Raw genomic sequence first — 17,693 nt, 5'->3', positions numbered from 1 at the left:
TATTCAAAACTCCTTTGTTTTTTAATTGCTAATCAAGCGTGCGCGACACTATTTTCCACCGACAGTATGGTGCAAATGAAAGGAATAAATTCGTTATTTCGTAAACCGGCGACTTTAAGGCAAAATCCCGAAACAGGTCGATTTTTATTTTTAAGTTATGATATTGCGGCATATATGGTATACTAGTGACGTCATCCGTCTGGGCGTGATGACGTAATCGATGATTTTTTTAAATGAGAATAGGGGTCGTGTGGTAGCTCGTTTGAAAGGTTCTTCAATTCTCTATTCAGTAATGTAAACATTTACATAATTATTTATACAGGGTGTCCTTCTACTTCTTTTTTTGTCAAATAATTTAATTTAATAAAAAATTTTTTGACACCCTGTATAAATAATTATGTAAATGTTTATAGTACTGAATAGAGAATTGAAGAACCTTTCAAATGAGCTAGCACACGACCCCTATTCTCATTTAAAAAAATCATCGATTACGTCATCACGTCCAGATGGATGACGTCACTAGTATACCATATATGCCACAATATCATAACTTAAAAATAAAAATCGACCTGTTTCGTGATTTTTCCTTAAAGTCGCCGGTTTACGAAATAACGAATTTATTCCTTTCATTTGCACCATACTGTCGGTGGAAAATAGTGTCGCGCACGCTTGATTAGCAATTAAAAAACAAAGGAGTTTTGAATATTGTATTGCAAAAAACTCTTCGGTATTGCATAAATCGATGTTTATAAAATATCTACCTATATTGGCAACATTCAAATTTTCAGTTTTTCATATAGTTTTTGAGGGTTAAAAATGGCCGATTTCGCAATTTTTCAATTTTTAATCGCTTATATGTCAAAAACTATCATTTTTAGAAAAAAGTCACTAAAGACCTTTTCTGTTTGGAATGATCCAAAAAACCTAAAAAAACTTTTTTCCATGCAAATAAAATAGTTTTAGGAAAAAAACAAAAAAAAAACGTTTAAAAAATTTTTGACCACCTTTTGGTCCTGGCAACATGCAAATTTGTTAAAAGGAGTCCTTTTTGAGTAAGATTGTGGAAAAAATCCGAATTAAAATATTTTTCCTAGCGGATGCGCAGTGGCTTTCTGGACTATTAATTGCAACCAGTTTCCTAGTTTTGACAACTGTCACATTTAAGAAAATATTCATAATATACTTTTAGTTCTGCATCTAATGTCAAATTGTCACGAGGAGAACACAAATAGGCACATTTAAGCACTTTATTTACTTCGGTAAGATTATTTCATGAATAAAACTGTATTTATAAATAAATTAACTAATATTTTATTAATATCTTCATCTATAAATATTTGCTAAACTGTGCTTTTCACTTTGACAAGTTGAAAAATGTGTGTCGCATTAATTAGGAACAATGTCACTGACTGTTTTTATACAAAGACTTGAATTTTGTATGTAAGTATTAAAAAATAATCTTACGAATATCACAGGACAGTAAGAATAAGTAAGAAAATAATGCTTCGTTTTAACTTAACGACGTTCTGTACCTTCGTTGCGGGGTACGCCTCTCAGAGGAAGGGGGGAAACTTATATGCAAGCGAAACAGTATTTTCGAAGCAGTATTTTCACTTTTATTTAATAATGGTACGGTAAACAATCCTAATTTTTGAATATGTTATTCCTTACAAAAAAAACCTTTAATTTAAGCACAAATAATTAAAAATCGTAAATTTGGGTCAAAAGTTATTAACTTTTTAAGAGCGAAACATGATTTCAAAACAGTATTTTCACTTTTATTTAATAATGGTACGGTAAACAAACCTCATTTTTTAATATGTTATTCCTTACAGAAAAACCTTTAATTTAAGCACAAATAATTAAGAATCGTAAATTTGGGTCAAAAGTTATTAACTTTTTAAGAGCGAAACAGTATTTTCCAAACAGTATTTTCACTTTTATTTAATAATGGTACGGTAAACAATCCTAATTTTTTAATATGTTATTCCTTACAAAAAAAACCTTTAATTTAAGCACAAATAATTAAAAATCGTAAATTTGGGTCAAAAGTTATTAACTTTTTAAGAGCGAAACATGATTTCAAAACAGTATTTTCACTTTTATTTAATAATGGTAAGGTAAACAAACCTCATTTTTTAATATGTTATTCCTTACAAAAAAACCTTTAATTTAAGCACAAATAATTAAGAATCGTAAATTTGGGTCAAAAGTTATTAACTTTTTAAGAGCGAAACAGTATTTTCCAAACAGTATTTTCACTTTTATTTAATAATGGTACGGTAAACAATTCTCATTTTTTAATATGTTATTCCTTACAAAAAAACCATTAATTTAAGCACAAAAAATTAAAAATCGTAAATTTGGGTCAAAAGTTATTAACTTTTTAAGAATTCCCATAAGATCTCATGTTAAAACTTAACTTTGAACCTTAATAGTAATTAAACGGCACGGTAAAACAATTTTTAAAAAATCAAGTCTTAGTTTTTTGAAGTAAACTATAACATACTAAAATTTCATGCAAATCCTTAATTCTTTGCCGAAGGTGTAGAACGTCGTTAATTCGTTTTAATGCTTTGTTTTAACCAAACAAAACATAAGCAACATACTTCTACCAGTAACCGATATAGATAATATCAGTAAAACCCACTGCAAACAAAATTGGCAACGTGTATATAACCAAAGTACAACGGGAATAAATTTTAGAAATTGCCAGCCACTAATTCCCAATGAGAGATGGTTTAAACAAGAATCAAATAGGCTATTTATAAAAACAATAAACAGAATGAGGTCAAATCACGCACTAACACCAGCATACAAACACAGCATAGGTATTAGTGATAACCCATATTGCACCTGTGGTGGAATGGGAGATCTACAGCACCTCATATTGGAGTGTGGACTGTACAGACAAAATATTAAAGTAATGTATGAAAAGTTAATTGATCTAAATTGTCCTTTACCTGTCAATTTAAACGAAATTCTTTTTCCAAAAAATAAGCAGACGTTACAATGTCTTTACGAATATGTAACGTCCTGTAAATTTAAATTTTAAATAGGCTTAGATAATAAAATTATAAAATTGTAAAAATATCACACAAAATTGAAAAATGTATCCATTAATATAGTATAACACTCTGTAAATTTAGATAATAAGTAGGCTTAGATATTAACTTAAAATTGTTATTGTAATACCATACAAAAAAAAAAACACAAATAGTCTGGCTAATTGGCTCTGTCAAAGCCATTAATAAAAAAAAATGCTTCGTTTTTTCTCAAAATTGTTGTCATTGGGCAATAGCCACTCGAGCTCTGTGACCTCTCGTGTCTATTGCCAGACAATAAATTTTCGAAAAACTGTCGCATTATTGTCAATTTATTCTCACTCTCTTGGGATATTATACCCGATAATTTTTGATACATCCCCATCCCCATTAAGCATTACGTCAGATGCCCTTCGTTACTATGCAAAAAATGAACATTCAGTGACATTAATGTTTTATAACTTGTCACAGAGAACACCAAGAAACAAGTTTAGCAAATATTCAGGTGAATATATCAATAAAATATTAGTTAAAATGATTTAAAAAGACAGTTTTATTCATGAAATAATCTTGGCGAATTACCCTCGATCTCTAAAATTATTATCGACTTGTTGCCCTCGTGCCACTTTAATTTCACTCCTCTTCGGGTCGTGAATTTAAAACTGTCAAAGTGTCACTCGGAAAAAAATCGATAATTTTAGAGCTCTCGTGCAATTAATATGTACTGAAAATTTTTTCTCAGAAAAGATTTTCGACTTATCCTACTGTATGATCAGATGCAAAGGAAAATAAAACACACCAATAAAAGGGACAAATACATGTTACTGCAAAATACAAATTAAAATAGTGTAAAATACAGTTAATTATTTGTCGACGACTGGCAAATCGACTGAACCATCGCATCGTATTCTGTTGCATCGGACTCAAACGTCTCTAGCTGTCTGTTGATAATCGATTCGTCAAGGGGTGGTATCTCCGCGAAGACCTCCAAATCTTTCGGTGCTCTCTGACAGTAGCGAAAAAATTCGCCAAGTTCGGTGGTCTTTGCGGTTCTGCTAGCAAATGGCGTTTTCTGAAAAGAAAAAAAAGACAAATATTTTGTTATTTTAAATAACATAGTGACATCTTAATTGCTTAAAGTTTATTAAGAAATGAAACGAATTTTGTTATTTTTCTAACAAAAAAAAAAGAATGTATGTATTTGTACGCACGTAGGAAGTTATACTTCTATTATAATATAATCTAACTTCATATTATGATTTCAACGAAATCAATATACCTATCTACTTTAAACAGTTTTTTGTATTGTATTTAAATATTAAACTAATTTTAGAAAGAACAAAAAGAATACAAAAAAAAAGGATATGACTTTGTCCTGATTTGAACAGGGGACCTCTCGATCCCTAGGCGAATGCTCTACCGATCAGCTACCACGGTTTTTGTATTCAGTCGAACATTTCTCGGACATAATTACAATCACGGTGACAGATACATTAATTGAAAATAAATATTTCCAATAATAAAAAAAAGAATGTGTGTGTACTTTGTACGCACGTAAGAAGATATTCTTCTATTATATAATAGGTAATTTAAACGAAGTAAATATACTTAACAGGTTATTTGTATTTTATTTAAAAATCAAACTAACTTTCTTATTTCTACCACTTTCAAAAAATTTTATTAAAACAACCAAAAATAAAAAAAAAATATGAATCGCCCAGGATTTGAACCCGCGTCATTCCAATCTCAGAGCTAACGCATTACCAACTGCTCCAGCGAGGTCCTTGTAATTGACATGTAAGTTTCGGATATAATTAAACAACACGGCGACATATAGTGTAAAAATGTTATGCTTATATAATATTTTATTATTTTACTATAAATAAATAATACATTTCCTAAAAACACTAATATATTCTTTTAATGACTTATTTGCACGGTTACAGATACATACATACCTATCTTGAAAGATTAGCAATGAAAGATTTATGTACCATTTTACCCTCAATCGAATCGCGCCTAAAGAAGAATATCTTCAAAAAACCTTAGTCTCAGCATCCGTTATGGCTTGCAAATTGTAGAAGCCTCGGAGGTGTTACCAGAGAAGGTTCCCATTGTTTTCAGTCTGGTAGGATGTAGAATGACATTTTTTTATGTTGTTTTATGTGCTATTAGATTGAAAACTTAGTTTTTTGATAGCAGTTTCCGCTAGGGCATCCCTGCCATTTCGTTCGTTGCAATCCGTGACTGCACGCCGGGGTTTGTCCTAGTTGGGTCAGAGAGAGCAGCATATGTGCCTCCTGATGAGAGACTAATAAGTTTCGAAACCGGTAGAGGTGCTTGCTGCACTCTCTGATTGGACTGGAATAATAATACGGCTGTAGTTTCGTGTTACAACGAAATTGAAAATGGTTATTCATTTTTGATTTTAAATAATACTTATTAGGAGGAAGACAAATCCACAAACTGGAACAGTGGAGGCAAGCTCTGCAGGAAAAAGGTTTAAAACTTAGTAAGACAAAAACAGAGTATTTGGAAGGTTCATTTAAAGATGGAGTTACTACAAATAAAATGGTATCTTTGGATGGTGAACTGATTGTAAAAAGCAATAGTTTTAAGTACCTGGGATCGGTATTACAGAGTAATGGAGAAATAGATGGAGATACATGCAGTAGAATTAGGGCTGGATGGACGAAGTCTAAAGAAGCGAGTGGTGTGTTGTGTGACAGAAAAATTCCAATGAAGCTGAAGGGAAAATTCTATAAAACAGCCATAAGACCGGCTATGATGTACAGAACTGAATGTTGGGCAGTGAAGAAGAAAGAGGAACAATGAATGCATGTGGCGGAAATGAGAATGCTTAGATGGATGAGTGGAGTGACAAAGAAGGAAAAATTAGAAATGAGTATATTAGGGGAAGTCTAGGTGTGGCACTAATTGATGCCAAAATGAGAGAGCATAGGTTAAGATGGTTTGGTCATGTTCAACGTCGAGACGTTAATCACCCAATACGAAGAATAGCTGAAGTGCAGATTCCTGGAAGGAGTAGGAGAGGAAGACCAAAGAAGACATGGGGGGAGACGATAAGGCAGGACATGTTGGTAAAGGGGATTGACATTGATATGACCCAAGATAGAATTGTGTGGAGAAATGCAATTAGGGAAGCCGACCCCGCATAGGGATAAGGCAAAGAGAAAGAGAGAAGGAGGAAGACAAATCCACAGACATAAAAATTATAATAAATATATTTACTAAAAACACTAATAATATATTCTTTTCACACACCCCTTATTTGCGCTACATAACTTAAAAGATGTAGCGACTAATAGCATACTGTCGGTGTGCGCATGCGCCAGGGAATGTAAAAATTCACCCTCGTGCGTAAAGAAGTATAACTTCAAAAAGTGTGATAAGTTGTTTCCCATGAAAATGAAATTCGTAATAAATTATTAGAACTAATCTTCTGGTTACACCATTCGTGCCCAGGGCCGCCGAGAGGGCGGTACAGTCGGTACATTTTACCGGGGCCCGGCGATGTAAGGGGCCCGGCGTGGCGTCGACCAGACCAAAGACATAATTTTTCCCGTTTTTTTGTTCTTCACTTTATGTCTATAATGAGTTTAATTAGATAATACTCGGTTATATTTAATATTATTACCTTTAATCGCTTTTGTTTAAAATTTTAACAGCAATAAATCACAGCGAGTCACATACTACTACAGTGCAGTCAGATAAAACTATGGTATGGATATGGAGATTAAAAATATATCACAGGGCTTCTAGAATATTTACAAAAAAAATCAGAAGAATCTATGTTGAAGAATCTAAATTAGTTACCAGCAATTATGGAATAAATCCAGAATTTACATCAATTAAAGAAAAACGGCGCAAAAAGCCTGTGAGATTTTTTGATGATATGTCTGGGCCTAGTAGTGATGCGACTGAAAATTTTGAGCCCGACACAATATTTCGCTGGGAAATATTTTTTAATATTGTCATATAATAACCAATTTAACCAGAAGATTTAATGCGGAAAATAAAATTCATTCGCTATTTAATATTTTATGGATATTCCGAGATAAAGATGACAAGATTAAGAAAAAAGTTAATACATATATGTATTGCGCGAGTTTTATAAAGAAGACATCAGTGAAGAATTGATAGATGAAATTTTTCATTTGAGAGCGATATACCAGGATAATATTGGTGAATCTGAACTTTCTCCAAGAGATTTGCTTTTTGCACATTACCGGTGACAGTCGCAGAAGCAGAACATAGGCGCCCATACACACGGGCAGGGGGGGCCGTGCCCCCCCTAGCTTTTCGGGAAAGAACAAAAATTAAATTTATATTACATAAACGTATTTTTGTCAAAAAATTATTGGATAATTTTGAGAGATAAATTGGAAACAACATATTTATTAATAAAAAAATTCACATATTGGGTAGTTATTAATAGTTTAACAGAAAATCTTTGTGTCTGCGACAGTGGTCTATATGGAATGTGCATAATACACATTTCCCACAATCACGGTATGCTATTAACGAAAACATTGAAAGAGATTAGAGGCGTGGGAAACATATACACTGTAATCGACACCCAAAATTATCAATTAAATGAATCATTTATAATACCGCAAAAAAACCATATCAGCAAGAAATCCGATCTCTGACCGATAATCACTAATGAGCCATTTGCCTTTGAGAACTGGTATAAAGTAATTATATTTTATATTTTGAAATAAATTCATACTGAAAAATAATTTTTTAAATTTATTGAACATAGTCAAATTTTAGTTTGCATATAAGTATTTTTTTAGTAAGTAGATTATTTTTAAAGTGTGCATTATGATGAACAGAACAATTTTATTTAAATGAAAAACAGGTGATCTTTCATGATGAATGAGTGTTATATACAGGGTGTCCCAAAAGTAGCGGAAAGGTCGAATAATTCGCGAAATGAACATCGGATCGAAAAACTGAAAAATACGTTTTCAATAATTTTCAAAAATCTATGCGATGACACTAAACAAGTCCACCACTTCAACCCCTGGGTGTGGAGCGGGGGGTAACTTTAAAATCTTAAATGGAATCCCTAATTTTTGTTGCAGATTTGGATTTTCCTTGTAAAAATAAGCAAATTTTATTCGAGCCATTTTGCGAATTGTGGATACATAGCGCTATAATCGAAAAAAACGGTATATCGTGATACCATAGCAAAATTATAGAAACGGTCTAATATCTCGAGAAATATACTTCCAAATAAAAACTAAAAAACACGTGTTTAATATTTTTCAAAAATCTATAGAATGACACCAAACAGGATTTTTCATTCCACACTCTGGAGGTGGGGTGAGAGTTAACTTTAAAATCTTAAATAGGAACCCCCGTTTTTTCTTGCAGATTGAGTTTCCTCCTCAAAAAATAAGTAACATTTATTCGAACTTTTTTAGAGTTGTTAACGGATGGCGCTATATTCGGAAAATGTGATTTATTTGCGCCATCTATCAACGATTCTAAAAATGTTTGGAATATGTGTACCTTATTTTTCATAAGGATTCTAAATCTGCAAAAATAAAGGGGGCTCCTTTTTAAGATTTTAAAGTAAAAACTTGGTTCGACACATACTCATGGTTAGTCTGCTCGCCAAAGTTGAAGGGAAGGCTTTGCAAGCATTGTATTTTTTCAAACGGGTTTTAAAGAGAGGTGCAACTTTTGAGGTACCCATGACATTTCCATTTAAAAACTTGGTCTAGTGTTTAAATGTATGAATAATTTCTGACAACAGGGTTCAAACTAGGTTTTTTAGGTGGTTTAAACTACAGTAGACTCCCTCTATAACGAGAACTGAAATGGTGGATTAATTATCTCGTTATAAGCGGATCTCGTTATATCAAACAATAATAATATTGAAATGTTTTGATGCCTCTTACGTAGTTTATTAGATGTCGATGGTCAACCTGAACAGTGAACAATATGAGACTTCGCCGCCATAAATTGTAAATTTTCTATAGTATTCAATATCGGTCGATAAACAGGCAGATGTTTATTACAGGTGGCCGAGTTTATTACAGCACTGGCCTCGATAATAAGACAGATGTTGGGCATTTCTATGTACAGGTAGTTGGGGCATTTATTATGACCATTACAACGCTAAAAACAGGTAAAGACAAGTATTCTTCGATTTAAATTTTCCTCGTTATAACCAAATATGCCTCGTTATAGAGCGTTATAGTTCAATAGGAATTTCATGGGACACCTAATGTACCTCGTTATAAGCGAAACCTCGTTATATCTGTGTTCGTTATAGAGAGCGTCTACTGTATATATTGTCATCCGAAATATACAAAATGTAATGTGCAACATCTTCACGTTTGGCCCCCTCCTAAAAAGTTTTATATGGGCGCCCTTGAAGCAGAAAGATCCCTTAGTTTTCTTTTTCGCATAAAAATCGGTAAAAAAATAAAAGATCGGTTAGCTGCCTATCAAGTTTATGAATTGAGAATGATTTGGCAAAATCATGCGATTTTTCGAAAATTGGAGACATTTTTGCCAATCAGAAATTGAAAATTTAATAAAATTTATATTTGAAATGTTTATTATTATTAATAATTTTACTTCTATAAAAATTAAACAATTTTTTTCGCTCTTCACTTTTTGCCGGGGAACCTCCCTTCATTTTTTGCCGGAGGCCCGCCCTTCACTTTTTACCGGGGCCCGCTCATCCCTCTCGGCGGCCCTGTTCGTGGCTTCTAAAATTTGAAAGCCAACGAATTGCCGGAGCTAACAATGCCGAGGAAGATCTATCAGGCTGCATCTCACTTCCCGCCTGTCCAGCACGGTAAAATGCCAGCAAAGATTAGTTCCGAATACTCAGATTACGAAAGTTCTATTTTTATTTTTGATATTGTTAATATTAGAAGTAAAACTTTCGTTCGTCTTTAGCAGATACCGCCACGGCATTCATGCCATCATTTCGTTGTGAACCGATAACGGTAGCCCGAATTTTAGTAGTCCAAAGAGAATGAAATATGCACCTCTGATGAGACCCTAAGAAGGGTTGAAGGGCTGTTCTAGAGTGCCTTTGGCGCTCTATGAACTAATTAAAATAAGACGGCTATCGTTTCGCTTCACAACGAAATTATTATTTATTATAATTATTTCGTGCAAATACCTATGTTAACATAAAATTTTCGCCCATTTTGGTTTATTTTTATAAATATTTATCTACTAATAACAAAATTGCTTTCGATTACTTCCATTTAGCGCGCCTATGAGTTAAATTGTCAAAATATTAATCTTAGATAATGTCAAAGATTACCACTGTTGCCAAAGTTTCGCAGACCTTACGAAAAAAGGTATGATACTATCTCCCGACAATTATGCCCGGTTGCGCCAACAGATCTTAAGCTTAAGTCGAGAATATCATAAGAATTAATATACTATAATTATAATATATTACAATAAGGATACCATAATATAATAATAGATATAATTGATAATAAGATAAGAATCGAAAATTATGGTGCAACGTAAGTGATACTCAAGGAGCTATAAGTAGAGCTTGCTAAGCTGGAGCTTAAGATCTGTTGGTGCAACCAGGCATTAATGTTTTATAACTTATCACAGAGAACACCAAGAAACACGTTTAGCAAATATTCAGGTGAATATATCAATAAAATATTAGTTAAAATGATTTAAAAAGACAGTTTTATTCATGAAATAATCTCAGCGAATGACCCTCGATCTTTAAAATTATTATCGACTTGTTGCCGTTGTACCACTTTAACTAAAATTTAAATTAAAAATGTCAAAGTGTCACTCGAAACAAAAAAAAAAAAAAAAGAATGTGTGTGTACTTTGTACGCACGTAACAAGATATTCTTCTATTATATAATAGGTAATTTAAACGAAGTAAATATACTTAAAAGGTTATTTGTACTTATTTTATTTAAAAATCAAACTAACTTTCTATCTACCACTTTCAAAAAAGAAGAATATCTTCAAAAATTATATAACAATCATAAAATCTATAAAAAAAATAAAAAAATAATAACTTGCTTGGGGCTTGAACCCACTTCACGTCTACCGCGCCGTACGAAAGTTGACGCCATTTCAAACTGCACCAAACTCTCGTATACGACATGTGGGAATATACACAAACTAAACGTTTACACCATAAATTTATATGAATTTAATAAAATTATTAGTTTGATTTTTGTCGAAATAAAATACAACAAAATATAGAGTAAGAAAACGATATATGAGATGAAGATTTGTAGAAAGTTTGTTCGTAATCAGATTATGTAAATTAAAGCATTGCCTACTAATAGGTAACTACATTATTTTGTTTACATTTTCCAAATAGATAGGTATTGAAACTATTAAGTATTTCCAACTGAAACATTTAGAATTACGTACCTGCGGCTTTTCAAAACTATTTAAAAAGTCACTATAATTATAAATTTGATTTTATTTTTGTCCACACATCAATAAAAACTAATATTATACAATATTTTTGTTTACCGATAACCTCCATATTGAACAATTATTGACAGATCATTTCAAAATTTCAACACCCAATCAGAGCCCGTATAACAACTAATACCATACTGTCGGTGTGCGCATGCGCGCGGATCAATCAAATTTTACCCTCAATCGATTCGCCGCTAAAGAAGAATATCTTCAAAAATCGATAATTTTAGAGCTCGCGTGCAATTAATACTGAAAATTTTTTCTCAGAAAAGATTTTCGACTTATACTACTGTATGATCAGATGCAAAGGAAAATAAAACGCACCAATAAAAGGGACAAATACATGTTACTGCAAAATACAAATTAAAATAGTATAAAATACAGTTAATTATTTGTCGACGACTGGCAAATCGACTGAACCATCGCATCGTATTCTGGTGCATCGGCCTCGAACGTCTCTAGCTGTCTGTTGATAATCGATTCGTCAAGGGGTGGTATCTCCGCGAAGACCTGTAAGGTTTTCGGTGCTCTCTGACAGTATCGAAAAAATTCGCCAAGTTCGGTGGTTTTTGTGGTTCTGCTAGCAAATGGCGCTTTCTGAAAAAAAAAACAATGATAAATATTTTTATTATTTTAAATAAAAGAATGACCTTTTAGTTACTTAAAAGTTTGTTGAGAAATGAAATGAATTTGTGTAGTAAGGTTTAAATAGGTTCTAATATTAACGAAACAAAGTGTATATTTTTCTAAAAAAACGAATTAAGATGCACCAGTTGTATCTCGTCAGAAATATAATTAGAGTTCGAGGATAAGTTTATCAAATGAACAACAGGGTTTTTGTACGGGAAGAGCATGTGTACAAATGCAGTATAATACGTTCTTTAAAGGTAAAATATTGCAAAACCTCTAAATTTTAAAGAACCGCTTGTATTGACATGAAATTTGGCATACACATAGCTAACAAGTCAAAGAAAAAAAGTGATATTGTGCCGATGTGTGCTTTTGCCCTAGGGGTGAATTTCACCCCCTTCTGGGGGTGAAAAATATATGTTCGGAAATAAGTCCGGAAATGGATAAAATGACGAATTCTAAGCAACTTTTGTTCTATAAAGTTTTTTCACTTAGTTAATACTTTTCGAGTTATTTGCGAGTGAATATGTTAATCTTTCTACAAAATAACCACGTTTTCAGACGGTTTTTCGCAAATAACTTAAAAAGTAAGTATTTGGTCGAAAAAAAAATTCTTATCAAAAATATAGCACGTAAAAAAGTGAAAAACACGGTGTATATATTAGGTCACTATACCTAGTAGAAGCAAAGTTATAGCTAATGAAAAATAGGTTCATATTCGTCAAATTCCAAATCGAATATTTTAACTTGCCATAACCAAAAAATGAAGCACTTTTTTGGGGAAAATTCATTTTAACTTTTTTAAAGTATTTAAAAAATGCTTATTTTTGTTTTTTAAAAAAGTTTTTTAGCATCAAAGTAAACAAGTTACGCTCAAAATAAAATTGGTCCCTTTTTTTTGGTAAGAAATCGGGAAAATCCCTCCTAATTAGCATTTCAAATAAACTTAATTGTTACCACTTCACAAGTTTTTTACTCGCGTATGTATTGATCATATAATCTGCAAGTTTCATCGGTTCAAAGTCCTTATTTTTGAAGGAGCTGTAGTTAAAAGGGCTTGAACGAGTCACTTATCACGAGTGTATGCAAATTTTGAAACACCGAATCTTTAACCAACTCTTGTCTTACAAAAAGACAAAAAAATACAAAATATTCAGAAAAGTAAAGCCGACTTTTTTATTGTATAAGAACTTTGGTATCTCTAAGAATTTTTAAGTTATTTTGAAAAAAAAACATGTTTTTCAAAAGTAAAATTTTAAAAAATTTTACTTTAATACAATTTTTTTTCAAAAATAAGCACTTTGAATCGATGAAACTTACAGATCATATAAACACAAAAGCAAAGTAACTTGTGAAGCGGTAACGATTAATTTCATTTAAGTTGCTAATTTGGGGGTGATCTTCCTGATTTTTTTTGCCAAAACAAAAGGGACCAACTTTATTTTGAGCGTAACTTGCTTACATTTGATGCTAGAAATTTTTTTTATAAAAACAGATATAAAGCTTTTTTTTAAACACTTTGAAAAAGTTGTAATGTGTTTTCCCCAAGAATGCTTCATTATTTGGATATTTCACATTGAATTATTCTATTTCGAATTTTTCGAATATGAACCTATTTTTCATTAGCTACAACTCTGCTTTTGCTAGGTATAGAGACCTAATATATACACCGTTTTTTTCACTTTTTTATAGGCTATAGTTTTGCTAAGAATATTTTTCTACAAAATGCTACGTTTTGAGTTATTTGCGAAAAACCGTCTAAAAACGTGGTTATTTTGTTGAAAAATGAACATATTCACTGGCAAATAACTCGAAAAGTATTGATTTGGTGAAAAAACTCTATAGAACAAAAGTTGCTTAAAATTAGTCAGTTTATCCATTTCGACACTTATCTTGGACATATATTTTTTCACCCTCGAGATGGGGTGAAACTCACCCCCAGGGCAAAAGCACACATCGGCAACATATTACTTTTTTTCTTTGACATGTTAGCTATGCGTATGCCAAATTTCATGTCAATCCAAGCGGTTCTTTAAAATTTACAGCAAAAACCGTTAACGAATGTACTAGTATTCGTAACAAAGTAAATTACTGAGAAATCACTATGGTATAATAGACCGAATGCCTGATCGACTTGAAGAAAGCACTTGACGGAGTAACAAAATGTAAAAACTCTTAAGAGAAAAAGTGGAATTCAACAGGCCTATTGTTTTCGTATTTATTGATCTTCATAAAGATTTTAACATAGTCCATATTTAACATATTTAATCCAGATTTGACATAGCTGAAAATAGACACAGGTAAACAAATCAAAGGAACAGACAAGCACAAGTATAGTCGGTTCACTAAACTCAGACACAACTGGTTAGTGATTTTAGTATTATATATCTTTTTTTGTTTTTGGCGCATTTTGGCAAAATTACTAACTATTTAGTAATTATTAACTATTTAGTAATTATTTTTTTTGCCAATTTTACCAAATTGGCAAAATTACTTATTAAAATCACTAACCAGTTGTTTCTCAGTTTAGTGAACGGACTATATTTGTCTCATAATATATCAAACAAAAGTACAGGTGAAGAAGATATAAAAAATAGACTAGGACAATTGAGGGGTCTAAATGCAAAACGGGACATTTCCACTTTTTGGTCAAAATTAGTTGAATACACCTCTGTAATCTGTGATTAAAGATTCATATATTAACAATTTGATAAAGAGCAAAATTGGACAGTTCCTAGTAGTAATTCAGTGTGAAAGAATTGGTTCAGATGCAAAAGTGGACTTTTCCTCCAATTTGAAATAGGGAAAAGTAAAGTTGTAAATTGTTTTCTTTAGTTTACGCAGAATGACATAAAGTGGAAATGTCCGGTTTTGAATCTCGACCCCTCAATTAATGGACGACCCCTCAACGTCGGAAAAAAAATCATTTTAAGACGGCTGATTCTTTCATATTTGTTCCCTATGCTTCCTCGAACACCGTACCGGCCATCTGGCTACTGATACAGGTTGCGTTCATTACTGCGCAGCACACTTGTACAGGTAAACATATCGAATTTAAAATTATTTAAGACGAAAAATTTTTTTGTCATTACTTTTTAAACATCATTAGAAATATGAACTGTAATTGCCAGACATTTCTGTGGTTTAAAAAGTAATGACAAAAAATTTTTCGTCCTAAAATAATTTAAATTCAATATACAGGGTGATTGATGAGTGTGATAAAGCTTAGTAGATCCGCTATAGTAATAGATAGCAATAAAAGTTAATAATAAAAATTGTGGCCAACTTTCAGCTTCACATTACGAAATTAGTTAGATTGTTACAGGGTGTTCGATAACATAGTGGCAGACCAAACTTATGTTTTGTTTTAAACCAAAGGTTTGTTATGTTATAAAGGGCTTTTACAAAGTTATAACCAATTTTTTATGAAAATCGTAACAAGTTCAGCTCCCTGCATAAATAAAAAAAGCACAACAGCGATGGTTTATTGGTGCCATATTTTTTTGTTGATTGTGAAAATTTTTAAGAATTGTTGATATTGCTAATTTTCCTTATATCGAATACAGGGTGAGTCAAAACGCAAGTACATTTTTTTCTCAGAAATTTTAAATGGATCACCCTGTATTTTATATTACTATCGAAAAATATTATTACCGTACTTTCATTTTTGTATAATATTCCCTATGCCTAAATTTGTCAGTTTTCGAGATATTTTCATTTTTCAGAGCAAGTTATTAATTTATTTAAAATTACTGTGAAAATAATGTACTTGCGATTTGACTCACCCTGTATTCGATATAAAGAAAATTAGCAATATCAACCATTTTTATAAATTTTGACAATTAACAAAAAAATATAGCACCAATAAACCATTGCTGTTGTGCTTATTTTTATTTATACAGGGAGCTGAACTTATTACGATTTTTATAAAAAATTGGTTATAACTTTGTAAAAGCCCGTTATAACATAACAAACCTTTGGTTAAAAAAAACATAAGTTTGGTCTGCCACTATGTTATCAAACACCCTGTAACAATCTAACTAATTTCGTAATGTGAAGCTGAAAGTTGGCCACAATTTTTATTATTAACTTTTATTGCGATATAGCGGATCTACTAAGCTTTTTCACACTAATCAATCACCCTGAGTTTGTGTTTACCTACCTGTATAGGGGAGTGCATATAGATTTTCACATCGGAAAAAATCAAACAAGATAGAACTTTTTGTAATTTCATTAAAAAATGTTTAATAAACAACATATCAAAAAGTTCTACTCGAGAAGTGGGTGCTTCATTTTTTATTAAACAAATGAACTACGAAATTAGATGTTTTTTTACATAACTCCGAAAATATAAATTCTAGAAAAAAACTGACTTGACCATTGAAAAATTCAGAAAATTTTACAAAAAAAACTTTATATAAAGAATTTTCTAAAATTAAATCGGTATCTTCTATAATTTTTTATTTATAACGCTAAAGTCACCCTTCTCACAAACATTGGCGCACTGTAAACTAACGTACGGCGAGGTGCACGGTTGAGTTATTTTAATGTAATTCTTTAACTAATGGATCAAATGAAATTTTACAAATTGAACATGAAAGAAGAATAATTAGGCTATCTTATGGTTATAATAGAAAGAAATAAAATGTATGGGAATAAGTATGGTGTGGGCGGAAAGTGAGCCTTACATGAATTTTGTTTAAAAATGATTTAAAAATGTGTAACTAATACAATTTTTCTTATAAAACTCTCAATTTTGCACAACTTACCTTTCAAGCATTTTACTAAATGATGTTTCTTTAATTCAAATGATGACGCCTCAAAAAATGTAATTTTGAAATCTTCGTAGTTTTATAGAATTACCACCACTTTAAGACTGTATTACTCAAGTTTGAACAGATCTATTACAATTTTATAAGTGCTTTTTTTAAACTTAGGATGTAATCTTTAAAATGCACTAAATTATTTTACTTTAGAAATGAAAAAAACTATTTCTTTTTAAGAAAATTAAGAAAGATAACAACAATATAATACAAAAACCGAAAATTACCAGCTAAAAAAATGTTTATACAAAGTGATCAAAATTTTTTCTGTAAAACTGACCTAAAATACATTTAATAATAAGTTTCAACAATAATAAATGTTCGGCAAAAAATTTTTTTTGGCTTTTATACAGTATGTCTGCGTAACTTGGAACCTATTGATAACTTTTTATTATCAGTTTTACGAAAAAAAGTTATTCTTTATAAAATACTCTGCATCGTATATAATCTAAGATACAATCATCAAATATCAAATTTAATTAATGTTATACGACGTATGTCAAAAAATATTAATTTCACTCAAGAGTAAAGTATCTTTACATTTCACAATATCGAAAATTGTTATTAAGAAAAGTTGTTTGGAATTAAAAAATTTGTTTTAGGGTTTAATTACATCCTTCTAATTAAAATATTGTGAATAATAAAGGCACTTAACTCTTAAGAAAAATTCATATTTTTTACATACCTCGTATAAAATTAAAAAAGTTTGATATCTGATGGT

At 31.3% G+C, this 17,693-nt stretch overlaps 1 protein-coding gene across 3 annotated transcripts in view; it reads right to left on the bottom strand.

Moving 5' to 3' along the window:
* Nucleotides 1-3,846: 3,846 nt before the first annotated feature.
* LOC114326321 (autophagy-related protein 13 homolog) overlaps nt 3,847-17,693 on the bottom strand; it is a 110,428-nt gene continuing 96,581 nt past the window's right edge. The window contains exons 5-6 of one of the 3 annotated variants that reach the window (XM_050646167.1): nt 12,030-12,116; nt 3,847-4,029 (exon numbers count right to left, since the gene is read on the bottom strand). In XM_050646167.1, the coding sequence (XP_050502124.1) occupies nt 3,904-4,029; nt 12,030-12,116 (213 nt within the window). In that variant the 3' untranslated portion in view covers nt 3,847-3,903. Of the gene's footprint in view, nt 4,117-11,846; nt 12,117-17,693 lie in introns of those variants that run through there. The other 2 variants (XM_050646166.1, XM_028274652.2) reach the window with 2 other exon arrangements.

This window comes from Diabrotica virgifera, chromosome 3 (genome assembly GCF_917563875.1).
Source record: "Diabrotica virgifera virgifera chromosome 3, PGI_DIABVI_V3a".
Taxonomy (NCBI): domain Eukaryota; kingdom Metazoa; phylum Arthropoda; class Insecta; order Coleoptera; family Chrysomelidae; genus Diabrotica; species Diabrotica virgifera.
The sequence above is the reverse complement of the archived record's forward strand: the minus strand, read 5'-3'. Positions and strand labels throughout refer to the sequence as shown.